This window comes from Balaenoptera borealis (genome assembly GCF_965194805.1).
Source record: "Balaenoptera borealis genome assembly, chromosome: 10".
In the NCBI taxonomy this organism is placed as follows: domain Eukaryota; kingdom Metazoa; phylum Chordata; class Mammalia; order Artiodactyla; family Balaenopteridae; genus Balaenoptera; species Balaenoptera borealis.
In genome coordinates this window covers 113,669,227-113,696,227 of record NC_138874.1, presented here as the reverse complement: position 1 = coordinate 113,696,227, position 27,001 = coordinate 113,669,227, and the positions used below count along the sequence as shown (strand labels likewise).

General features: G+C 45.8%; 1 protein-coding gene and 2 long non-coding RNA genes across 5 annotated transcripts in view; 2 read left to right on the top strand and 1 right to left on the bottom strand.

The window, feature by feature from the left end:
- LOC309636039 overlaps positions 1 to 7,007 on the top strand; it is a 275,013-nt gene extending 268,006 nt beyond the window's left edge. The window contains exon 2 of the long non-coding RNA XR_014249201.1: positions 6,561 to 7,007. This is a non-coding gene — a long non-coding RNA (uncharacterized lncRNA). The remainder of the gene's footprint in view (positions 1 to 6,560) is intronic.
- Positions 1 to 11,600, bottom strand: part of LOC309636038 — a 179,804-nt gene extending 168,204 nt beyond the window's left edge. For both annotated transcript variants that reach the window (XR_014249199.1, XR_014249200.1), the window contains exons 1-2: positions 11,517 to 11,600; positions 6,559 to 6,816 (exon numbers count right to left, since the gene is read on the bottom strand). This is a non-coding gene — a long non-coding RNA (uncharacterized lncRNA). The remainder of the gene's footprint in view (positions 1 to 6,558; positions 6,817 to 11,516) is intronic.
- Positions 11,601 to 24,145: 12,545 nt separating this feature from the next.
- MKI67 (marker of proliferation Ki-67) overlaps positions 24,146 to 27,001 on the top strand; it is a 28,386-nt gene continuing 25,530 nt past the window's right edge. For both annotated transcript variants that reach the window (XM_082406688.1, XM_082406687.1), the window contains exons 1-2: positions 24,146 to 24,286; positions 24,684 to 24,882. In XM_082406688.1, coding sequence (XP_082262814.1) covers positions 24,791 to 24,882 — 92 coding nt within the window. In that variant the 5' untranslated portion in view covers positions 24,146 to 24,286; positions 24,684 to 24,790. The remainder of the gene's footprint in view (positions 24,287 to 24,683; positions 24,883 to 27,001) is intronic.

Genomic DNA, 27,001 nt, shown 5'->3' with positions numbered 1-27,001 from the left:
CATACATTACCAGAAATAGACAGATCCAAAACAAAAACAAAACAAACAAATATATGTATATATATATATATTTAGGGCAAAGTGATGCATCTCAGTGCAGAGGAGAAAGGGTAGTGCTAGGTCAACTGGATGTCCATTGGGGAAAAATGGAAAAATATATTTATTTACATATATTATTTATATTATATATTTATATATAATACATATTACATATTATATTTCATAATATTTATATATAGTATATATATCTTTATATAAATATTATATATATATATATAGAACACACACATACTTCTATCTCAAACCATTCACAAAAACCAATGCTAGATGGATTGCAGACTAAGGTAAAATAAAACTTTTAGGGGAAAACATAGGAGAACATTTTTGCGAACTTACAGGAGGCAAGGATTTCTTAAACAAGACCCCCAAAATACTACAAAGAAAAATCATTAAACAGGACTGTGTTACAATTAAAATTAAACTAAGAAACACCATTAAGAGAATGAAAAGCCAACACACACAGTAGAAGATTACACATGTGTGTATATACATATGTGTGTATACATGTATGTCTGCCTTTATCTATATCACAAAGTACTGACATTCTGAATATATTTTTAAACACAAATTCATCAGAAAAAGACAATCCAATGGAAAACTGGGCTAAAGACTTGAACAGAGACTTCACAAAAGAGAACAGCCAAAGGCCTTCAAAAATATGACAGTGTGCTGAATGTCATCATTCGACAGGGAAATATGTTGAAAACACAGTGAGGTCACGGTGACACCCATCAGAAGGGCTCAGATACAGGTGAGGGTGTGGAGCCATCCAGGTGCTGCTGGTGGCTGTGAAAATTGGTACAAACACTTCGGAAAATGTTGCGTCAGCCAGCGTCTGCTAAAGGAAGCATAGACTTTTATGCCTGCTAGCAATTTCCCTCTTAAATACATACCCAACAGAAATGAGGAAATGTGCCCCAAAAGGCACGCACGAGAATGTTCGCAGCCTGCAGCAAGCTCACAGGAGCCACCATCAGAAATGACCCACTGTCATCAACAAGGGGTTTGACAAAGACAATGTGATCTCATCATACAAAGGAGTATCACTCTGCAACGAGAATTACAGACCTACAGCTGCAGATGGAGAGAGAGGGGTTTCGTTTTACACGAGGACAAAAGTTAAAAAATAAAAGCCTCTCACAAAGGTGTGAAGAAAAGGAAAGACGACTGCAAGAACATTTTGGAAAAGCTGGAGGCAGGTGGACACGTGGTAACTGACTGAGCAGGCCCTGAAAGTTGAACTTGGGCCAAGAAGGCCAAAAGCTACCCTGGTTTACCCAGAGAACACAAGAGGCTGGGGCACTGGTGGCACAAGGGCCTCTGGGAGCAGAGGGAGGGGTTTCAAGGGTGGGAGTGGTATTGAACGCAGATCACAAGGCAGCGAGAGTCCCCGTCCCACTCTGCTTACCAGGACACTGTCCCTCCCCCTCCAGGGGAGGCCAGAGGTCCATAACAGTGGTCCCTGGGCCAGCGGTCACTGGACACAGATGAGGACGGGAGTTCCTGTAGGAACAGAGGGGTTAAGTGCACACAGCCCACAGATGCCGAGATGCCAGCCTTTCTCCCACTGGGCAGCAAGGCCTGTCGCCTCCAGGCAGGGGACACAGGGAATATCCTCTGGGGGGTCCGACTGTAACCGAAAGTGGGATCCAGCCGCTCGCCCCTCAAAAACGAATAAAGAGGCCAGGTTGGTGGAAAGGAAAGTTTGCTTTATTTTGGAGGCCAGCAACCATGGGGGAGGGCTGAGTCGCCCCCGCTGACAATCGGGGCAGAGCTTTCATAGCCTGAGGAAGGGGGCTCCACGCAGAAACAGCACAGGCAGCTCAGACAGTCATGTTGAAATTGGTCATCAGTTTCATCTTGATCGGCATAATCTTGATTGTTTTAAGTATCAATATAATTAATCTTCAGTTCCAGGGTCGGTTTGTTCCCATTTTCTTGAGGCCAGTTTTCGGAACTGTGGCAGCTTCTGTCGTGGCTACAGCCTGGTCATCATGGAGTTAACTTCTTCCACCTGGTGAGGGTTTCAGTATCTATAAGACAGCTCGCAGGATACGGCTCAGAATATGATCTATAGCCCTTGAGGAGGAACTAAAGGTCCTTGACTTTGCTTAATGACTAAACTATTATTGTTCTGTCATGTATGACTGCTTTTCTTTGCTTCTGCATTTTCTCACTTCTCTGATTAAACTTATTCTTCGGCTACAGTTTTTCCACAGACAAAAGGCAGGTGGAGGACATGGGGGGCAAGGACCATAGGGTCCTGCTCTGTTTCACGACCACCTGTGAGGAAAGACCTACAGACCTTGACATGGGGTGGGAGCTACAACCCACCACCCGGGTGACCCAGCCCACCGCCCAGCTCCCAGCCCACAGCCCCAGGAACTCAGAGATGCCATGGGCATTTTGTCATGTGTGTATAAAGGTGAGCAGACAGGAACCAGCAGAGGAAAGCAGATCACCCAGGAAAGAGTGACCAAAACAAATGGACAGAACGAAGCCTGTTGAGGGAGACTGAGACTGTGTGTGAAGAAGGGAAAAGCTTTCCTTAATGTCCCCGGAGAGAGGAGACCAGAGCTCACAACCGTATAACATAGACAGAGATCATGAAAAGGAATGTTTGGAGAACAGAAGAGAGTTATTGGCAACTCAGAATATTATAAGAAAGATGGAAAAAAGTCAACGAAAAGATTGGGGCGCAAAATCAAAGAAATCTCAAGAGCAAAAAAAATTGGTTAACAGGAGAGAAAGAATAAGAAAATTAAAGAATCATCCCAGGAGGTCAAATATCCAAATAATGGGAGTTTCCAGACAGAAAGAACTGTGAAGGCCAAGGGGAAGAAATTAGCTAACAAATCATCCTCGAAAATGTCCCAGGTCACAAAATTCTGGATGAAAGGGGCTTACGAGAAGCCCAAATACAACTGATGAAGCTGGACCCATAGGAACATACATTATGGTGAAAATTCAGAGCTCTGAGGACAAACAAAGGATCCTTCAAACTTCCAGAGAGGAAGAGGCAAAAGGAAAAAGAGGCCCGTCTAAGGATCCAGAACCTGGGTGGCTTCAGGATTCTGGGCAACAACCCAGGAGCCAAAGACGGTGGACAGAAGCCACCAAAGTTCTCAAGGGAAATTATTTCCTACCTAGAAATGCAGTAAGTGTAAGGTGAAATAATGATGTTTTTCAGACCCAGGCTTCCCATGAGCCTTTCTTAGGAGATGACCAGCAGGTGTGCTTGAGAGTTAGAAAGAAAGAAAAAAGCGTTTCTGGAACACAGGTTTCAGGAGCAAACGGTGCAGACTGGATGGCCCAGGACGGGAGCTCTGGGAGAGGTTTTCCTCAAGAAGGAAACTTGAGAGAAGGGAAGGCACCCAGAGGTCTCGAGGGTTAACACAAACGACCTCGTGATGAATGCACCACACTGAGCGACTGGGAGAGAAAATTAAAGAAAACTGACTCCTGGAAAAACAAAACAAAAAATGTGCAATAAACAGTGACCATAATTTACTACGTGGTTGAGCTTCAAACAGCATTTATGTAGTTGTGATGGCGGACACGGCTCTAATCAGAATTGCAGGGTAAGTATAGGAAGTGGACGGGTGGACATAAGGGTATGAGTGTGTATGGTAGGCGTAGAGGTAGGAAAAGGTGTGCATTCTCGTCTTCACAGAGAAAAGACCATGCTTAAAACTGAGACGCCCAGGAGGAGTCGTGCCAGCACGAAATACATCGGTACAATGCACAAGGGATGACCTCGGGGGGAGGTGTCATGGGAGGGAGGTGACATAGACAGGGGAGCTCTGAGTTGGGGATGTGTGCCTTTCAACAAACCTTGTAAAACTATTTTGTTTTTTTTAAATCAGGTGCGTGTAAAACTTTGATATCTTTTTAAAAAATTTAAATTGTTTCATGAGCTGCGTAACCACTGCAACGTAGTACACTTATGATTATAATCCTCTACAATAGAACCTTCCTCATGGAGTTTTTGTAAAGATAAAATGAGATGATCCCAGTAAAGGCTTTAGCAGATGCCTGACACAGATTTCGCACTCAATAAATGCCGGTCTTCTCTTTCTTTCTTTCTTTTTTCTTAACTTCCAGGAGGACAGGGTGCTAGCCAGGCCAGTAAAGGCTTTAGCAGATGCCTGACACAGATTTCGCACTCAATAAATGCCGGTCTTCTCTTTCTTTCTTTCTTTTTTCTTAACTTCCAGGAGGACAGGGTGCTAGCCAGGCCAGCTCCAGGGCTAGTCCAGGGACTGCTGGGGAAAGGGTGAAGGCGCCTCAGCACATGAAAAACACCCCCTGGCCCCCTTAAGTTGAGCCAAGGCCACCAATCATAGGTTCTCCAGTGTTTCAGCAACCAAAGACCCAGAGACTTCTCCCTATGCGGCCACAGCTCTACAGGCAGCGAGTGCTAGCAGGAATATGAATTGCCTCTAAAGTAAAAGAATGTAAAGCTGGAGAGTGTGAGGTAGTTACTGGCTTTCCCTAATTTAAAAAAAAAAACAAACGTGTAGATTAATTAGAACATACACAACGTTAATTAGCATAAAGCAACACACGGCTGTGAGCACAGTTTTCTGACAGTGATAACCGGACCAATCTACGGCCCATTTAGAAGGGAAACTGCAATCAAGCCTTGCTGAATTCCAAGTCAACTTAGACAATGTTGGACCACGGTAGATAACACACAGGAGCAATGCAAGTAAATCACTCCTAGAAAGCTAAAGGCAGTAGAGTTGTGAAGCTGTGCCTGTAGGGTTTCCCCACCATAAACAGCAAGACATCACCAGCAAGACATCATCGGGTCATGGCGATCCAAAATTCAACTAGGAAACAAACTCCTCAAACAAACAATGGGTTACTTTGCTCTATGTAAATCAAATCATCTTGGTTTGTGAACCTTGTGATATTTTATGAAATAAATGTACGTGATGGCTTCATAACATCTGGAGCCCATGTTACGTCCTTGCATCTGTAAGAAACACACATTGCCCAGGTTATAAATAAGGTCGTGAGTAGGTATTGAGAAAATACCTGCAAACCAGGGTTAAAAAGCTATTAGGAAAATTTTCCATCAAGTTGCAAGTTTCATCAACTGAAGCGAATCTTCGGATTCCTTAGATGACTGCAATCATTATTTCACAAGTGGATCTCAGTCGCACGTGTGATTGCCAAGTGTCGAGTTAGTCACCACAGGCTCCCCCCTGCAACAAGGAGTCACAGACCCACAAGAAAGGCCTCTGCTCTCCTGTCGGTGGGCTCCTGGGGACCACAGACGTAGCCCCCTCCCCGCTGAACCCCATGTCCCCTCCCCAAGCCGGATCACAGTGTTTCCCAAAGTCATCTGACCAGGGGACCCTTTTTCAAATGCAGTCTTTTGGGACTCTGTGCCACAGAACACACTTTGAGAAACAGCATCCGGATTCACTCATGCTGTAAACCTTGAGTGTGTTAGACATTGCCAAAGCCAAAACGAGCACGACACAATTCCCGACCTCAAGAAAGTGAATTAATAAAATCAGGTGCTTCCCCATGAAAAGATGTTCAACATCACTAGTTATTAGAGAAATGCAAATCAAAACTACAACAAGGTACCACCTCACACGGGTCAGAATGGCCATCATTAAAAAGTCTACAAATAACAAATGCTGGAGGGGATGTAGAGAAAAGGGAACCCACCTACACTGTTGGTGGGAATGTAAATTGGTGCAGCCACTATGGAGAACAGTACGGAGGTTCCTCAGAAAACTAAAAATAGAACTACCATATGATCCAGCAATCCCACTCCTGGGCATATGTCCAGACAATACTATAATTCAAAAAGATACATGCACCCCTATGTTCACAGCAGCACTATTCACAATAGCCAAGACATGGAAACAACCTAAATGTCCATTGACAGATGAATGGATAAAGAAGATGTGATACACACACACACACACACACACACACACACACACACACACAATGGAATATTATTCAGCCATAAAAAAGAATGCAATAACGCCATATGCAGCAACACAGATGCAACTACTGATTATCATACGAAGTGAAGTAAGTCAGAAAGAGAAACAGAATCACGAACACAGAGACCTGACTGGTGGTTGCCAAGGATTGGGTGGGGATTGGGGGAGGGATGGAGTGGGAAGTTGGGATTAGCAGATGTCAGCTTTTATATATAGAATGGATAAACAGCAAGGTCCTACTGTATAGCACAGAGAACTATATTCAATATCTTATAATAAACCATAAAGGAAAAGAATATTTTTTTAAAAGAATGTATATATATGTATAACTGAATCACTTTGCTGTAAGCAGAAATTAACACAACATTGTAAATCAACTATACTTCAATTAAAATATATTGACAAAAAACAAAAAAAGAAAAAAAACTGTTGCTATTAAGGTGACCATTATTAAAAAGTAATAATAATAATCAGGTGCCTCCCAAAAGAAGACAATAAAGAGGAAAAAGAAATCAGGACTTACAGGGGGCCTAATATATACTAGGCCTGGGAGAGCAGGTGTGGGAGTCTGCTGGGGCTGCCATCACGAAGTACCACAGACTGGGCAAACAACAGAAATGGATTTTCTTACAGTTCTGGAGGCTGGAAGGCCAAGATCAAGGTGTTGTCAGGGCCAGCTTCTTCTGAAGTCTCTCTCTCCTCGGCTCGTAGAAGGCCGTCTTCTCCCTGTGTCCTCGCTTGGTCCTCCCTCTGTGTGTGTCTGTGTCCGAATCTCCTCTTCCTATAAGGACACCAGGCATATTGGATTAGGACCCACCCTAGTAACCTCATTTTAACATAAATTATCTCTTTAAAGACCTTATCTTCAAATACAATCACATTCTGAGGTACTGGGAGTTAGAACTCCATCAGCGTATGAATCTGGGGGGGGACACAATTCAGCCCATAACAGCCATTTCACACATCTTATCTCATGTCATTCTCAAAATAAACCCCCAAAGTCAGTATTATTATTGCTCTCCTGTGAAAGTTGTCACCACAGTGATAAGGGGTGAGGAAGGGTTGGGGGGGGCACTGAATTTAAGGAGGGGCACCCAGGTCCACATCTCTCCAAAGCAGCTGCTGACCCATGAAGATGCATTTTCATGCCAAAAGAAGACTTACGGATGTTATGCAGAATGTGAGAAAAAAAACTGAACGTGTATCACTTTTGTAACATTTTACAAGTGAACCTGGTCGTTATTTCTCATTGGAATAAATATCCAATTACAAGCAGACATTGCTAATGAAAAAATACTTCCAAAATTTTAAGAACGCGGTTATTCTTAAAACAAGTACCAAGCGAGCCGTTCTGAGTTTCTAGGTGCCCACATCCTGCCAATGAAAGAGCGGGTTTCCCTGAGTCGGCTCGGAGGCAGGCGGACCCCAGGACAGACAGCACAGCCCTGGTGCCCGAGGCTCTGCTTCTCCTTGGTCCTAATCTCTCTCGCCGGCAGCATGGTTATCTCAGCACTTCCTCTGGGTCTTTCCACACCATTAAGCACCTGGTCCACAGTCTTTGAACAGGCCTTAGTGGAGCGTCATCCCCACCACAAAAAACAGATGCGGCAGCGGCCACCCGCTTCCCTTAGCAGTGCACGAGGAGAGAGTCCTTTACACACAGAGAGGCTGCAGAGAGGGCGTCTGGAGCAGTGGAATCACACAAAGACCTGAGTGTCACCTGCTCTGACACAGACCACTTGTGTGCCACGGACCAAGTCACTTCACCCTCTGAGCCTCAGATCCCCATCTGTCAAATAGGGATGATTCTTTTCTTGAATTCTTTTCCACTGTGGTTTATCACAGGATATTGAATATAGGCTGCTGTGCTATACAGCAGGACCTAGTGGTTTATCCATTCTCTATATAATAGTTTGCACCTGCTAATCCCAAACTCCCAATCCATCCCTCCTCCATCCCAGCCCGGACAACCACAAGTCCGTTCTCTATGTCTGTGAGTCTATTTCTGTTTCATAGATAAGTTCATTTGTGTCATTTTATATTCCACATATAAGCCATGTAATATACCATATAATATCATATGGTATTTGTCTTTCTCTGCCTGACTTACTTCACTCAGTATGATAATCTCTGGGTCCATCCATGTTGCTGCAGATGGCATTATTTCATTCTTTTTTCTGGCTGACTAATATTCCATTGTATACATGTACCACATCTTCTTTATCCCAAATGGGGATGATTCTTCTCCCACGAGATTGTCACGAAGCATAACGAGATAGCACAGGAAACAGGGGACTGTCCTGGCCGGCTCACAACAGATGGGAGACACTGCTACGACTTCCAACATGATCAGCATTAGTGTTTGTATTAAGTGACAATGCAAAATAGAGCTTCAGTCTGTGACAAGTGCCAAGAGGCACGTATGGTCTCGGTGGGGTGGTGAGAAAACAGTGAGGGCTGGTTCCCCAAAGGGAGGGCTTGCTGTACACAACCAGGCCCGTCCATGGCAGCTGCAGAAGCCTTTGTAACCACGCAGGACCCTGTGAGGTCTTTCCAGAACAGATCCCCACTCCTGTCCTCCGCCTGCCTTTTGTCCGTAAGAAAACCTTTAGTTAAAGAATGAATGTAATCAGAGGAGTGAGAAAATACAGAAAGAAAGGAAAACAGTCAAGCAAGACAAAATAATAATACCTTAGCCATTAAACAAAGTCAAGGACCTGTAGTTCTTCCTCAAGGACTATAGATACTACTCTGAGCCATGTCCTTTGAGCTGTTTTGCAGAGACTGAAGCCCCCTCCAGGTGGAAGAAGTTAACTGGATGCTTGCCCACAAGCACGCAGACCCCAGACCGCTTGGAACCAGAAGGTGGATGATGGTGACTCTCGATGACCTCACCACCAGCCAATCAGAAGAATGTGCCCAAGCTGATCACGCCCTGCTCCTTGAACACTATAAGACTCCTCACTGCCCCCCTCCAGCGTGGGACACACAGCCTTAAAGGCATTAGCCTGCCGTGGCCCCCTTTGCCCGGCAAAGCAATAAAGCTACTTCCTTCTACTTCACCCAAAACTCTGTGTCTGAGATTTAATCCGGCACTGGTGTACAGAGGCCAAATTTCAGCAACATCTTCACCTGTCAGGTTGTACACTCAGCCCTAAGGTGGCCATTTGGCTATGGCACCTAAGTCCCAACCCACCGTTCCCATCTAAGCAGGGACTCACAGCTCAGGCCCCCGAGGCTTCCCACTGAAGTGAACCCCAGAGCCCTTCTCCACTGCTTTGTAATCAAGTAAAGCTGCTAACAGTGGAGATATCTTTTTTAAAAATGGCCAGGGATTCCTAGAGCCACAGGAAGAAACCACATAACCTAGGTGTTAAGTGTAAGGACGCCAGAGTCACACAAAGCCATAGGATTCATGTTCCACCTCAGAAACCTCCAAGCTGTGTGATCGCAGAAGCATTATCAACCTCTCTGTTTCCTCATTCAGAAAATGGGAACCAGGGCCAGATGAGAGAGGCACACATGTGGCTGCAGGGGGTTGGGGGGGGCACTGAATTTAAGGAGGGGCTCTCAGGGTCATGCAAGTGGAGGGTCAGCCTCTGAGAGCAAGTGCAGTAGGGAAGAATGACTCTGACTCCATGTTGGATCTGTTCCTTTTACTTTAAACTTTGTGCTCTGTTGCCTGTGCTTAGCCATGCTGGCTCTGCACCTTTTGTACAAGAATGTTGTCTATAGCCTGAAATATACAGGATAACCTATTCTCAGGGCTCTGACCTTTAAAAGTCCATTCATATAGAGATAAAATGTTGCAAAACAGAGGATAGCATTTGTCTTGTTGCAGGTTTACAGGAACATCGTGACCTGACCTGGTGAACAGCTGTAAGAACAAAGGATTCCCACACCAAGAAATCTGCAACAACCAACCACACCCCCTCCCTCCCTCACCTTGCCTTTAAAAGTGCTTTGCTGAAACCCTTCAAGGATCTTGGGGCTTTTGGGGCACGAGCCACCTGTTTCCTTGCATGGCCCTGCAATAAACCTTTCTCTACTCCAAACCCCGATGTTTCGGTTTGTTTGGCCTCACTGGGCATCCGGCACAGGAACTTGCGTTGGGTAACACAAGCACTTCCTTAAATTTTGCATCCCAGGACCTCACACGGTCCTACCGCTGGAGGGAATAACCAGAGTATCTAGGGCAGAGGAGAAACCTGCAGTGCTTAGCAGAGCACCTGACATAGGGCAGACCCTCGGTAAAAATTATAATCATGTTAACTAACTCAACAGTCCACGCAGTAAGCTCAGGAAGATAGATTCTAACCTCCCGCACACCTCTCTCACTTCAATCTCTCTCCAAAGTTTACCTGAAGAACATTCCCAACAGCATAGAAGTGGAACTGAACCAGCATGGGGTTCATTCCTATCCATATTCCAATGTGACATCTTCCGGGTGGTTACTGCTAAGTCTGACTACTGAGATCTTCCTCTAGATGGCGCACTATTCTAATCCTATGAATACTCAGGATCCGCTATAGCCAAGTGTCACACCCATCATACCCTATCAGTAAGTCTCTCGGGTATTTTTCCCCTGCAGGCTGGGTGCCTATTGACAACATGGAATGTCATATTCATCCTTTTAACACACTGCCTGACATTCAGTGGACACAATAAATGCCTAAAACACATAATGGCTAATTGGGCCAATATGTCTAAAGTTTCCAAGTTAGTAAATTTATATCAAAAGGTTAAAGTTTTCAGACAGTAAGTTATTATTACAGCAGTAGTAAATGATTCAAAAGAATTAGCTCCGGGCTTCCCTGGTGGCGCAGTGGTTGAGAGTCTGCCTGCCAGTGAGGGGGACACGGGTTCGAGCCCTGGTCTGGGAGGATCCCACATGCTGCGGAGCAGCTGGGCCCGTGGGCCGCAATTACTGAGCCTGCGCGTCTGGAGCCTGTGCTCCGCAACAAGAGAGGCCGCGGCAGTGAGAGGCCCGCGCATCGCGATGAAGAGTGGCCCCTGCTTGCCACAACTAGAGAAAGCCCTCGCACAGAAACGAAGACCCAGCACAGCCATAAATAAATAAATAAACCCAAAGTTAAAAAAAAAAAAAAAAAAAAGAATTAGCTCTATGTTGCAATATTGATCCAAAGTCTTCATGAGACAGTTAAAGCCATTTCTCCCATCGTATTTTGGAACAGACTTGCCCTTAACTGAATTCAGAGCTTTTCAGCTGATAACGGTTTATATCCCCATCAGTCCTATTCCGGCAGCACTTACTTTGGGTTTGTTTTGAGAAGGATCCGTGATTCCAGGAAACCGAGCAGACTGGACCCTCTGGGTCTCCGGGGCCCACCCTGCCGGGCGATACGGCACAACCCACGCGTTGGCACAGGCTACGGGGTCTACTCCCCCTGGGTCAGCACAACTCTGAGAAGTGCAATGACCTCAGCACAAACGCTAGACGGAAGCATGGAACTGTCTTACCTCCAAAGTCTCGTAACAGCGGCCTAACGGGTGGTTAGCGCCAGTCCCAGCGCCGCGGTTCTGCGCCTGCGCTGACCTCGCCGCGCTCGCGCACCTGAGCCTGCGTTTCTACCCGAAGGGCGCAGTGGCCCCGCTGCGTCGCCAGATGGCGCTGCGGCCCCAGCCTTCGCGCTCCGGGGCCCGCGTGGGCTCGGGCCGGCGGGTCCCCTCCGCTTCCGGGTGGGACAAACAGAAGCGCCTCGGAGCAGTGGCGCTCCGGTCACTCGGCTCCAGCAGATGGCGGAAGGCGACTGGGCCTGATGCAGGTGGACTGCTTTTTTTTTTTTTTGCTTTCAAGAAAAGTCCCAAAGCTGGATTTTTGTTTGAAACGCTAGCATTTACTGTACTTTAAACATTTTAACAGAAACTTCTTTAAGGGATGGGCGCGGGGCGGGGCTGCGCGAGAGGCCGGCTGGGGACGCAGCAGGACTGAGGCTGCGAGGTCCCAGGAGTCAAGTCCAGGCCCCGGCCTCACATACAGAGAGGCAGTAAGAGTAACGTAACGAACCCCCTGTACCTATCACCCAGCTTCAACAATTGTTGTACATGGGCATCTGGTGTCATCCCTACCCCCAGGACACTTCCACCTCTCACCTCCACTGATTTATTTTGAAGTAAATCCCAGATATCCTATTTCTTCCTCCATAAATAGGTAGTGTGTATCTCTAAAAGTCAGCACTCTTCTAACATAACAATACCTTTGTCACAATAATAATACTATTATCACACCAAAAATATTTCCTTAATATCATCAAATACTCATTCAGTGCCCCAGTTTCTCCGCTGCCTCATGGATGTGTCCTTAACAGTGGATTTTTCCAAATCAATTCCAAAAAGGCCCGTGAATTGCTTTCGTTTGATTTTAAAATGCTTCTTGAATTCAGGTAAAATTTTTCACATACCAAAAACCATACAGATCTCAAGTGTATAGTTCTCAGAGTTTGGTCAAATATAAACACTGCGTGATCAACATATCAATCCAAATGTAAAAGCTTTCCATCACCCCTGAAAGTCCCCTCCTGCCCCCTTGCAATCCATCCTGCCACCACCCAGCCCACCAGAAACCACTGATCGTACTTCTGTTATCATAGAGGAGTTTTGCCGTTCTAGAAAATCACATAAGTGGGCAGGCAACATGTACCCATCTGTGTCTAACTTCTTTCACCCAATGTAATATGTTCTTCGAGGTTCAGTCACAATGTCCTATGTACCAAGACTTCATTCTTTTTTATTCCTTTGTCGTATTTCACCGTGTAAATATAACACAGCTTATACTGTAACATAGCCTCTTAGGACATACCCTGTTGATGGATATTTGGATTGTTCCCAGGTTTTGGATATAGCTGCTCACACAAGTCCTTTTGTGGCAATATGCTTTCATTTCTCTTTGGCAAATGCCTTGGAGTGGAATTGCTGGGTCATGGGAAAGATGTATATTTGACTTCATAAGTATCTGCCTGAGAGTTTCCAACCTGGTCACGCCGCTTACATGCCCACAGCAATGTCTGAGAACCCATCGCGCTCTGCACCCTCCCCTGCATTTGCTGTTCTCTGTCTTTTTAATTTTAACCCTTCTGGTGGGTGTGTAACGGTATCTCCGTGTAGTTTTAAATTGCACTTCCTGGTGTTTTGGGAATGAGTTCAAGTTCTCTAGGTTCCTGCTTATCTGAAAATGTCTTTATTTCACCCTTTTTTTAAACAGGGTATTTTCCTTGGATATAGAAATCTAGGTGGACAGATTTGTTTTTCCAATGACTGCCAGGCCTTGCAGAGTCTTGCCCTGGACTTGGAAGTCCAGCCCCTGGCTAAGGACCCTCAGCCGAGGTGTTGGCGTGCCCGCCCTTCTGCACACAGCCCCTCCTCTTGCGGCATCACGCCCACCAAACCCGTCTTTCTCAACAGCCCAGTCTCCAGTCTCTGCTCCCACGACAAGGGGAGATGCCTCCTCTCCACTCGGTCTCACCTTTCTGTACCCACACAGAAATCAGGGCCAGGAGGCACATGGCTCAAATTGCGTGGTTTCTTCTCTCAAGGATGCCAGCCTTAGCTGGCTGTGGCCCAGTTCCCGCAGAGAGTGCCTTACATATTTTGTTCCATTTTACGATTGTTTGAAGTGGGAGGGTGAGTCTAAAACCAGTTTACTCCATCATGGTTGAAGTCCAAGACCTTCTCATCTGTTCCTTTAAATAGGTTCCTTTGCCCTCTTTTTGTTGTTGCTGTTTTGTTTTGTTTTTGTTTTTGTTTTTGTTGTTCCTTGCATATACTGAAGAAAGCACTTCCTTGTCCTGCAGACTTGCCCACATCTGGATTCTACCCTCCGCCTCTTACTTGCCCCTCTCCCTCGTGTTTCCCGGACACTGGTATTTCCATCAGGAGGCCAAATCCCATTCCAGCTGATTTCTTCGCAGACCACTCGGAGGTCCAGGTGTGTACTGCTCTCCGCTTGCACTCAATGCTCAGTCTCTTTCTGTGATGTGAGTAGCCTTCGAAGATCATTGCCTGGATTTATTTTTTTATGAAGGATTTGCAGAATGGTGACATTCTTTTTCAATTTCCCTTCTCCCGTCACTTACTGAGTGCATCTGTAAAGAGAAACTCTCCCTGATCAACTGCTTGTTTGCTCTGAGGCACAGCTCCTGGAAGAAAGGCAGATGGAAGCTTGACCTTCTCCCTTGCTTTGCCAGAGTGGACTGGTTTCCTTATATCTTTTGAAGGTGGCCAGTGAGTTTCTTTTCTTTCTGTTTTTTTTGGAAGGAATCATTGTGAACTTGAGGAATTTAAATATATTTTGTGCATTTCAAGTCCCTGTAGTTATTCAATATTTTTTTAGCTGAAGATCAAAGTTTCCCCACTGGGGACACGGGGGGGCCTCTTCACAGCGGCTCCTGGGTCCTTTAGGCGTGACCCCAGTAGTCTCTGAGAGGCATCCTTGCTTTTTACTTGTTTATTTTATTTATTTATCTTTGGCTGTGTCAGGTCTTCGTTGCTGCGAGCGGGCTTTCTCTAGTTGCGGCAAGCGGGGGCTGCTCTTTGTCCTGGTGCGCGGGCTTCTCACTGCGGTGGCTTCTCTTGTTGCAGAGCACAGGCTGCAGGCACGTGGGCTTCAGTAGTTGTGGCTCACGGGCTCTAGAGCGCAGGCTCAGTAGTTGTGGCGCACGGGCCTAGTAGCTGTGGGCACGTGGGATCTTCCGGGACCAGGGCTCGAACCCATGTCCCCTGCATTGGCAGGAGGATTCTTAACCACTGCGCCACCAGGGAAGTCCCATCCCCATCCTTGCTTTTCAGTGTGACAAGTCATTCTAGGGTCATCCTGCTCAGATCTTGCACCTGTTACAGGATTTACCATTTCTATAGGGAAACTTGGTTGTTTTTAGTAGGAAACAGTATTGAGAGACCACAATCTAGGAAGTAAGGACACTCATGACTATTGGGTAAGTTCTAGGTCTTTCTGGGAATATATCAGGAAATATGTCTTCTCTTTCACATTTTAAAAGAAATATATACCATGAATTCGTACTGCCATTCCCAATTCAAAATCTACTTACTGTAACAAGGAATCCAACTCTGCTTTTGGATGTTTGACTGCTGACAGCTTTTAAGCCTCATCCCTTGCCTCCCTCCCCTCCCCCACCTCCCCTGCCTGACCCCACGTATGAGTGAGCTGATAAGAAGGGCCAGATGCTCCCTGCTTCAAACCAGCAAGCCCCCGCCACCAGCTTACCCTCACGCCGGCCCCGCTTCCTGACCACAGTAAAACCCCAGCCAGGTTCTTTTCCTCACACTCGCAAGCCATTTCAGACCTGGTGAGAAGCCTGCCCTGCTCCCCCGGAGACCTCAGTTATCTGAGTCATGAGCCTTTCATACCCTCTGGGGGATGGAGGCGGCACCATCAGGCCCTACACACAAATCAGACTAGAGGGGAGGGTCCCTCCTTTGCAGGGTCTCCACAGAACACTTCACTGTTTGATTTCATATTTATATCCTTTTTTCTTAGGCTGAAAAACTCTCTAGTGATACTCACGTAATTACCTATTTGCTTTCTCCCATTATAATAAGTTCAGAATAATGATATCAATATTACTACCAATGCAATTATTGAAAACTGCTTGATATTATTTTTCAGTTCATTTATATCCTTGGGGAATGGCTATCAAGGGATGCACCATTCAATTATTGTGTTTTAAATGACTTTAAATTATTGCTCTTTGTGTGGCTCTGTTGCTGCCTGAATGTTAGTTTCACTTTAATTTCTACTTTTAGGGTGTTCTATATCTTTGATTCAATTGGTTTTATATTTATATAAATATTAATATGATTCAAGAGTCAAATCTATCAAAGAAGGAAAGTTCAGAGAAATCTAGCTTTTCTCCCTGTGCTCCCTCCTCCATTTTTACATTATATGTATTTCACATTATATGTATATTATGTATATCATAATATATATATTATATATGTATATATACATATGTAAACTATATGTATATTGTTTTATTTTAATAAGAGCAAATATGCATATATATTCATAAGCCCCTTTTTTAGATAAACGTAGCAGGCTATATGCAACTTTTCCCACTTTATCTTTTGCACTTGATAATATTTGGAGGCAATTACTCCATAGCAGTTAACAGAAATATTAAAAACTTTTTGTTTGAATAGGCCACTTAAAGCTATTGAATCAATTGATGTATTTGATATCAATCTTGTTATATTTTAAAATATATACTGATATAGCTATGTAGTCTTTCACTATGTTATCTGTATTCTCTGTCTCTCTTTTCTGTATGTTTAGATATTTCAGAGTATTTGTTAGTTATGGTCTAATGGCTACACTTACACTAACAGCTTTATATAATATCTTTGTCCCTTCTTTTTGAGCCCATTGGTTTCTTAACATGAGCCTTCTTGATAATTAGCTAAAACCTTCTCTGACACAATATTTAATTTGAAGTAATATTCTTTTACTCCCAGTTCATACCTAGAAAGCAATCAGAGAGCTTATTTTCTTTTCCATATACCCTCACCTCTACCCCACCCCAGTCGCTATTTGTTGTGTTATGTCTACATTGTCGGAGTTTATACCCTCTACAAAAGATATTCTTTTGCTTATAACCATCATGTAGCCTTAGTTCTGGACTTACATTTATATTTAATATTCAACACTGAAACTTACTAAAGGTATCTTCAGTTTTGGGTTATTTGAAGCTTGATCACCCCAAGTAAGGATGTTCAAGACAAGTTTTCTGTAGCCTCTATACTTGAAGGCCTCTTTGTAAACGTATATCTTCCTGGCATGCTTTCCTTGTTCTCTAGGGAAATTATTCTCCTCACTGTTCTCTCTTTTGTTATGATAAACGTCTAGGACATTCCATTGCAGTTCATTTCTTTATTACTTAGGTGACAGGGTTTTCCTACAGTATTAATACAGAAGGTTAGGACTCATAACTTTTTAGCTTCAAATTTCTAGGGGTCCCTATTCTATTCTTAGCAATAAGTGTTCCAAATTGGCCTGTACTTTCTTCAGGTTGCTTGATGCACTGGTTTGTATATGGTTCCTCTCTCACCTTTGTACCTAGGGTCCCTGTCTTGCTCAATTTGGAGTCTATCACCCAGCGGGAACCATTGAGTCTGGAAACTTGGTTGCTTGTCAGTGTACTGTATTTGTAAAGTAAATATTTCAGCCTTGCCAATCACTAACTCTTCAATACATTACACAGTAAAACTTCCTTTATGAGTGGACATATGTAAAGGACATTTTTTTTAAACTGGCAAAAGAGAAAGAGAGTCGCTCTCAAGGAAAATTACCTTTCCCTACCCAGAAATTTCCAATGTTTCAAAGGCAAAATTTTAGTTAGGGCTGTAATGAGGGCTTTCCCAATGATAGATATACACCTAGAATTCTATCATGTTCTAATAACTACGTATAAATAATCATTGATCATCTCTAAAGATTTTATTACAGTAAAAAAAAAAAACCCACAATTACTATAGGATAGTAACTTGTCTGAACTAATTATTAGAGTATTGAAATTCTGTTCTCAAGCAACTCAAATATCTAAACCTAAACTCATAGATCTTTCCTTTCATTTTGCAAGAACCACATACTGAAAAGTGGTTCCAGGAGGGTTTCAATAATGACACCCCCCTCACCTCCAGGAAAGAGGGTCTGTGAGATTCTCTCCAGGGGCACCGTCTGGCCCTGGGAGTCCAAGAATTATGAAGACCACAGAATTGAAAGGTTCAAATTGTTAGTTACTCAAATCTTTGAAAATGGAAGGAATGATCTTTTATAAGAGATTATCAATTACCTATCTAGTTCAACTACTCACATATCATACACCTAGAGGTCATAACCTTCTCCAATAAAATTGTTTCCTTCTATGTCAGTTCCCCTTTGAAGTAGTGATCTCACTCAGCATCTTTTGGGGATCTAGATATGCTGGCAGAGCCCTGCACTGTCATCTGCCTGTGGATATGCCAGTGCTCCAACCTGAAGTGAAGCCATTCCTGGACAGAGATCATGGAATCCAATGTCCTTTCAAGGAATCCAGGGATCAAGGACCCCACGTCCTTTCTAATCTTATTTTAGTTTTATTTTCCCATTTTATACTCAAGTGACCTACTCTGGAAGTTTCACTGTGGACTTTTGGGTCATCTTTGAAGGTAGCTTTTTTGAGCCTATCTGTTCCTTACCCCCACCACATATGTCAGCCGTACATAGAATGTTCTCAGAGAGCTGGCAAGTTTTATCCTTTACACATGTTTATCCAAGGAATCCAACAAGTGGCTTTAAATATTCTTTGGCTTTATGATTGACTTAACATTCTGCTAACTCCGCTGAACAAGGATTTATATATTTGTTAAATAAATTGACAAGGAAAACTCAAAGACATTAAAGATACTTAGGGAAATGGCACAAAAAGATGGTTGCCCCAAAGTAAAAAAGAGGAAAAGTTTTAGAAAAGTAAAGAAAAGTGTTTGACCTTACCAGTAATTTAAAAATTCAGGGGGGGGCTTCCCTGGTGGCGCAGTGGTTGAGAATCTGCCTGCCAATGCAGGGCACACGGGTTCGAGTCCTGGTCTGGGAAGATCCCACATGCCACGGAGCAACTGGGCCCGTGAGCCACAGTTACTGAGCCTGCACGTCTGGAGCCTGTGCTCCACAACAAGAGAGGCCGCGATAGTGAGAGGCCCGTGCACCGCGATGAAGAGTGGCCCCCACTTGCCACAACTAGAGAAAGCCCTCGCACAGAAACGAAGACACAACACAGCCAAAAATAAATGAATGAATAAATAAATTTTTTAAAATAAATAAATAAATAAATGAAATGAAATGAAATGAAAAAAATAAGTTAAAAAAAAATTCAAACTGAAAACTAGATAAGTAACAAGGACCTACTGTATAGCAGAGGGAATTATACTCAATATCTTATAATAACCTATAATGGAAAAGAATCTAAAAAAGAATATATATGTGTACACCTGAAACTGATCACTTTGCTGTACACCTGAATCACTTTGCTGTACACCTGAAACTAATACAACATTGTAAGTCAATTCGATTCCAATAAAAATTTTAAAATTAGAAATTTAAAAAAATAAAATAAAAAAATTAAAATTGAAACAATATTCCATCCTTGGCTAATCAAACTAGCAGAGAATTTAAAATGTGAATGCACAGAACTGGTGGTAAAATAAGCATTCTCAAGTATTTCACTGAGTAGAAAAATTGTTACAAGCCTTTGAAAAGCAAGCAGATGATAAGGAGCAAATATTGTTTCGTCCAGAAACTAGATTTGGGGAGATCTAAACTAAGAACATAATCAGTTATGTCAAAACAAGGTTTTTGCCAAGATGTTCATCAGCACATTATTTATAATAATAAAATGCTACGGAAAACCTTAAATGTTCAAACACAGGGAAATAAAGTTACCAAAGTGATATTCAGCAAAAGTGAATGAGAAAATGCTTATGTTATAATGCTAAATGAAAGCATAGGAAATAAAATGGTGTGTGTATACACAGATATGTAATGTTTATTATGCAAAATAAACAGTAGACAGACAAAAATATGACTGGGTCTTTGTGTGTGTGTGTGCATTTTGGGGTAACTTTTTCTTCCTTCTACATTGTATATTTTCCAAATAGTCTATAATGGCAACATATACCATTACCATCTTAAATTTAAAAATGTTTTCCAAAATTTCTTTCATGTTTTCGTTTTTTTAAAATATTGAAGTATAATTGCTTTACAATGGTGTGTTAGTTTCTGTTGTACAACAAAGTGAATTAGCCATATGCATACATATATCCCCATATCCCCTCCCTCTTGCGTCTCCCTCCCACCCTCCCTATCTCACCCCTCTAAGGTGGTCACAAAGCACCGAGCTGATCTCCCTGTGCTATGCAGCTGCTTCCCACCAGCTATCTATTTTACATTTGGTAGTGTATATATGTCAGTGCTACTCTCTCACTTCGTCCCAGCTTCCCCTTCCCCCTCCCCGTGTCCTCAAGTCCATTCTCTACGTCTGCGTCTTTATTCCTGTCCTGCCCCTAGGTTCATCAGAACCATTTTTTTTTTAGATTCCATATGTATGTGTTAGCATACGGTATTTGTTTTTTTCCCATGTTTTCTGATGCCACGTTCTGTCCCAGTTTCTTTTTCTAAATTCAGAGAGTAGAAATCAATGTCCTTGTTCCCCGTTTCTCCAGGCTGTTAAGTCGCGCGTGGGCACACAGGGGTGGTGGAGGGCACATAGGGTTGGCTGGAGGAGGCCTTCACTGGTCAGGGGACGTCCAGGTTGACTCCTCTCCAGGTGGTTCTTTACCTGTGCTAGTTGTGGTTCATCCTGTCTGCAAAGCCCAGCTCCCCTTCCTCCCCCAGTGAAGAGTTCCCGGGGAAGATGGGCAGAATCAACAGCCCTGAGGCTAGAAGGATCTGGGCACCTTTGGGGAAGCAAGAACTCAGGTGGCTTGAGCAGGAAGTGGATTGGGATCAAACTGACTAAGGAGGCAGAGGCCCAGGTCACACGTGGCCTCATAGGTCCTGGCAGGAGTTTGTATTCAATTCTGAAGGCAATTAGCCACCTCTGAAGGATGTGATGCAGGAAGTCACATGATCTAGTGTGTGTTTGCAGCAGCTCATTCCGTCTACTGTGATCTGATCTGTGATCTGGTCCTCTACAGTGGGTCCTGAGGTGAGGTCCCAGAGGTCAGCAAGATTGTATCACATCACCTTCAGAGCTGGGACTAAGAGCGTAGGAAAGCGATGAGGGAATTTGGAGGAGGAGGTGTGGTCTCATGTGTGCTTGGACCTAGGTGGAGTTAGCCTTCCAGAGGAGCTGGGAAGGAAGGCCCAGGGGACCTAGTGGGGACAGAAGCTGGGAAGGCAGGGAGGGGCAACCCCACAGACCACCTGGTCACCGCACCTGTGGAATGCTGGCCAAGGGGAATGGCTGGGGAGTCCTGCTTCTGACTGGGGAGAGGGGAGATTGGGATCCGAAGCAGGGAGCCCAGGAGAACCCCGGTTTGGGGCCCCGGGAAGCAAGTCCAGCTTCGGAGATGGAGGTTGGAGCCAGGCAGATGCCCCAGGCCGGGTCAGCGCCTGGGCATGGGGGCTGGAGCTGACAGTGACCAGACTTCTAGGGGTCTCCAGGGTCTCAGCAGGGCACGTGACCAACGTGAGGGAAGAGCGCGCCCGATCCATTCCAGAAGGACCCCAGCCCCACCCCTGGGCCGCCTTTCTCGTCCCAGACCCACACTTTAAGGGCTGGCCGAGGAGCAGGGTGAGTGAGAGACGGGGAGGGGGAATGAAGTTGCGAGTCTAGGGGCGCTGCTGATGGACTCCGCGACCCCTACCTGCAGCCGCCTGCCCAAGGGTCCCGGGGCCAGGGTGCGTGGCTGGGACCCGAGACATGCCGTGGACTCGGACGGAGCACCTGCCCCGTGCGGTCCCGGGGGTGCCAGGATGAGACCCTGCACGGATAGACTGAGCTTGTGGGGGGAGGGGAGAGGGGGAAGGGTCCAGGAGGGGCGTCTGGAAGTCCAGGCCCTGCGCCTCCCTTCTCGCCCCTCCTCTACACCCCAGGAGGACCGGGTGTCCGGGATTACAAAAGATACTATTTATGGGAACAGAGATGACCAAACAACGGAAATGTCTCAAATGTGATAAATATTTATTAAACATATACTCAATTTATTGGAAGTGCACGCTCTAATTGGGCGAATGGGCGTGGATTTTAAGGGAATTGCTGAAATTTCCCTTTACTGGGTGCCGGGCAATGCCCAGTAGTGAGTTTCTGGCAGGTGAGAGTGGGAGGGGGGATGGCCGGGAGACGCGGTCCAGGGGCAGGGACACCACCCCTCCCCCACCCCCAGACACTTTCTCCGGCTGATCGATTTGGGGCACGAGTGCGAGGGTCTGAAAGTGAATTCCCTGAAAACTCCCCAGGTCCACAGACTCCCTGGAAAGCCCTTTCCGGCCCATCGGGGCTGGCGGTGCTTTAACTACAGGGTCCTTATTCCGCGTGCTGTTCAAGGCTGATTGTGCTGGAGAGGCGCCCCGGTGCAGACAGATGCCAGCCCTGCAAACCCGGATGCTCCTCCCAGCAGTGAGACTTGGGCTTTACTGGAAACTTAGGCTGCGGGCCAAGCCTCCAATTCAACAGAAAACACCGCTGCTCAAGCGCATCATCAACAGTTTAAAGAGGGGTCCTCCCACAGATCAAAGCGCCCCACTTCGGCATTCCCCGAAGTCTTTCCTTGAATTCCCTGCTCTCTCTGGAGAACTGAACGTATGTGTGGCGGAGGGCTTGTAAGATTATTTGACAGGAAATCTAGCACCTCCTAGTTCTAATTAGGCTGCCCCGACAGAGTCACAGAACAGTCCCTGATAACAAGCAGTAATTAGAGTGACAAAGTAGCATTTTACGGGGTTGATCGGGGATGAGCTTTCTTTGATAGTGTAAAAGTGAGGGAATGAAACTAATCCCCCAGAAGGTTAATAGTACCCAGGCATCTACACTACCCAACCCACATCAGCTTTGTCACAGAGGATTAAGAGTTGGGAATCCTACACATTCACGTTGTTTTTCTAGGTGCTTTCCCACATAACTGTAGGCACTCTATCTCTGCGTTGTATCTCGGGAATAGAAAGGCCCCAACTTTTGGTCTCAGGGTCCCTTTTCGCGCTTAAAAATCACTGAGGACCACTAAGAGTTTTTGTTTATGTAGGTTATTAACTGAATATTTTTTAAATTTCGTTTATCAATTCATTTTAAAGCAATGATGAACCCATTTCATGTTTCACATAGAAACATCTTTTTTTAATGAAAACTACCTCTATTATCCAAAACAAATTAGTGAAAAGAGCAGCATTATTTTATATTTTATATAAAATATATATTTTACTAAATCAGGTATCACAGCAAATCTCTGTAATACCTGATTTAGTCAAAGACAGCTGGATTCTCACATCTGCTCTGCACAGGGGAAATGCCACTCTCCACGCACGAGAAATGAGTGAAAAGGGCAAGGACCGTCTGTTATTACAAAGGTGGTTTTGACCTCATGGACCTCCTGCAAGGATCAAAGAGACCCTCGGGTCCCCAGAACAGCAGCTCCGGATCAAGGAAGGCCAAGCTCCAAAGGTGTGGAGTGAGCTGGAGGGCGGACATCCCCAATTCACTTCGTACCACGAGGGCCTGCAGAAGCTCTCCCCTCCCCCTGTCCCATCACGCACGTGGAGGAATCCTGTGGCTAATTATTTTACAATTCATCCATTTTGTAGTGCATCAGGTTTATTAATTAAAGAATTTTTTCTAAGAGGAAAACATTGTAAACCTATATGTATGGCAATAGCAGAGATTAAATAAATTATGGTTTCTAAAGCCGAATACTTTGCCGTCATCAAAAAAGAAAGAAAGGAGAAAGACGTACTCAATATTAATATCCTCGGAGTTTGTGAAGCAGAGAATACAAAGTACAGAACAATGTGTATATTATGATAGTCTTCGTGCGTTTTTATAAGAGAGTAATGCATGTGTAACTGGGAAAAGACACAAGAAATTGCTTACAACAATTGGTTATTTTTAGGGAGATACAGGAATTTTTAAAAATTGTAAACCTTCCAGCAATGAGTAACATATTACGTACCACTGTTAACTGTACAATTGTATTTGGTCCTTAGAGAAAAGAAGGCAAGAAGGGTTTCGCGGCGGAGGGACCCTGTTGCATTTCAGTCCCGTCGCGGCCGTGGAGGTTGAGGACCCTCAGGTGGGCGTCTTCCGCGGACGCACCGGAGCTAGCCCGGCCGAGCCCGTCCGCCCCGCCCCGCGGAGCCCGTCCCCTCTTGCTCCGCCCCCTCCATTCCCATTGGTCTGCCTCCTCTCCCCTGCGCCCAATCGCAGCGCTTAGCGCCAAATTTGAATCGATGTTATCATTTGAATCTGGAGGGCGCGGCGGCGGCTTTCCGCGCCAGAGCCGCTAACGCCGGGCACCTCCGGGACGTCTCTGGGCAGGGCCAGCGGGCCACCGGCGAGGGCGAGGGCGAGGGCGAGGGCGAGGGCGGGGGGAGCGGGGACTGGGGGCACGGCGAAGGTGGGGGCGGGCCGGAGGACTGAGGCCCGGTCCCTGCAGCGGAGGTGGACGCGTCGCCGGCCCCTCCCGGTGCGGACTCGGGTTGCTCGCCGACGAGCGGCGGAACCACTGGTGTCGCCCCGGGAGACTCGTCCTGGGTGAGCCGCGGCCGGGGAGCTTCGGGGGCGGGGGCGTGGGCAGCCGGCCGGGCCGGGGGCCGCGTGGACCACTCGGGGCTCTGCGGGGACCGGCGCCGGAGCGCGGCCTTGGCCCGGCTCGTCCTGGGCTCTGGCGTGGGGTCTCGGTGGGAACTCCCGGGAGCCCAGAGCCTGGCGGGCGGCGTCCTGGACGCAGGTCTCTGGGGGGCGCTGGGTGGTGGGCGCAGCCCCGGGCCTGGCTGGGGCTTCCACCGGGGTCAGGTAAGGCGTGGGCAGCGGTGAATAGTACACGCGACCCCAGTTGGTCACTTACAAGTGACTTCTTAGCTCTTTGCCTTTAGAATAACCCTCACCCCCGCCCCCACCCCGTGTGTTTTATTTTTGTTATTTTGTTCAGTGGCGTGTAAAAGTGCAGTCAAAGGATTGCTTGTTAAGTCTGCTTCAGCAAACCTTTTGATGCCTGACCTTCCGGTACGGATTATAGTCACAATTCCTGTTTAGAAAATGGGTCCTACGAGACGCCTTGTTACCATCAAAAGGAGCGGGGTCGACGGCCCCCACTTTCCACTGAGCCTTCATACCTGCTTGTTTGGAAGGTGAGCCCTGCCCACCCGCGGACAATTTAGACAATTTAGCTTAAAAAAAACCCTCAGTATTACTAATCAGAGATTAACAGACGAGATACACAGCTCTAGGAGTAGTCAGCCCTCGAGTTTGCCCAGGACTTCCTGTGTATTGTCAATGCTACTGGTTGTTTATTATGAAATAGAATTCGAAGACAATGTTTTTTTTTTTTTTAATGTAGATTTGTCAGATTCTTCCGGCAGGTCTAACAATTTTTTTTTTTTAAAGACTTTATTTTATTTTATTTTTTTATTTTTTTTTTTATTAACCCATTAACTTTAATTTATTTATTTATTTATTTATTTTATTTTTGGCTGTGTTGGGTCTTCGTTTCTGTGCGAGGGCTTTCTCTAGTTGCGGCAAGCGGGGGCCACTCTTCATCGCGGTGCGCGGGCCTCTCACTGTCGCGGCCTCTCTTGTTGTGGAGCACAGGCTCCAGACGCGCAGGCTCAGTAGTTGTGGCTCACGGGCCCAGTTGCTCCTCGGCATGTGGGATCTTCCCAGACCAGGGCTCAAACCCGTGTCCCCTGCATTGGCAGGCAGATTCTCAACCACTGCTCCACCAGGGAAGCCCGACAATGTTTACACAGTTGTGCTTTTTCAGTCAAACAAAGATTTTTAAATTGATTTGATAAAAATATAACTGGAGAAAAATGTAAAGGATTCTCAAATCCTGCTTCACTTCAGACTGTCTTTAGCCGCCGTGTTCCTCTGAAATCTCTCCAAACTGGGCATTCCTTGACTGCTGGGGGATATTATTGAACAAGTGAAGGAAGGAACCTGTGTATGGCTTGTTGGTCTTTTTGGGAAAATGGAAGTGGGAAGGAAAGTCCTTCTGGTTGTGTTTTGAGAACTTCTCTTTTGTTGCCTTGGTGGTGGTGGTGGCAGTAACATCTGGTCCCAGCGTAACAGGCACCATTAATCACAGCCCCTCTCCTTTTCTAACATGTGATGGGGAAGTTACCCTCCCTGTGGAACCCTGACCCCCTTCTACCCACACCCCGTCCTCCTACCAGCCCCACTCCTGCCATGTTCCACCACACTTCAAGCTCTTTCTCACCTTGGTGCTTTTAGCCAGTTCGAACTTTCATCTCTGGAATTTCTCTACCCTCCTACGTGACTGACTGCTTTCCAACTTTCAGAGACAGGATCCATGTTACCTGAGAAGAAGCCTTTACTGAGCCCTGCTCTTGTCTTTCCTAACCCCACACACAGTGGTGAGGCTGTGCTTTGTCTGTCTCACTACTAAGCTCCCCAAGGACAGGGACTGTCGAGTTAATAATTATGTGCTCGGTGTCTGGTATGGGGCCTGGCATATGAGAGGGGATCACTATTTATTTAGCACTCTGGCAGTTGTCCAGTCATAACATCAGCTGGAAAATTGAGTTTGGAATCAGTATGCAGCAGTGGTTATCAACTGAGAGCCGTATTGCCCCCCAGGAGCTATTTGGCAAAGTCTGGAGACATTTTTTTCATGTCACAATGTGGGAGGCACACACCACTGGCGTCAGGGAGCAGAGGTCAGGGTTGCTGCCAAACACCCTACAATGCACAGGACAGCTCCCACTACAGAGAACTAGCTGGCCCCAGATGTCAACAGCACCAAGGTTAAGAACCATTGATCTGCAGTGATTGCTGATGGCAGTCTCCTGCCAAACAGATTCTCAGTTCTAATGAGATAGTCTTTTTCTCTCTCTTGCTGGGATGCTCTGATACCTAAAAATCAAATTCTCTTCTTTGGCTTAAAGTAGCTGTTCACTTTCCATAGCTTCCACTCTCTTCAAAAGGGAAAAACAAGGGCTTCCCTGGTGGCACAGTGGTTGAGAATCCGCCTGCCAATGCAGGGGACACGGGTTCGAGCCCTGGTCTGGGAAGATCCCACATGCCGCGGAGCAACTGGGCCCGTGAGCCAGAACTACTGAGCCTGCGCGTCTGGAGCCCGTGCTCTGCAACAAGAGAGGCCGCGATAGTGAGAGGCCCGCGCACCGCGATGAAGAGTGGCCCCCGCTTGCCGCAACTAGAGAAAGCCCTCGCACAGAAACGAAGACCCAACACAGCCAAAAATAAATAAATAAACAAATAAATAAATTA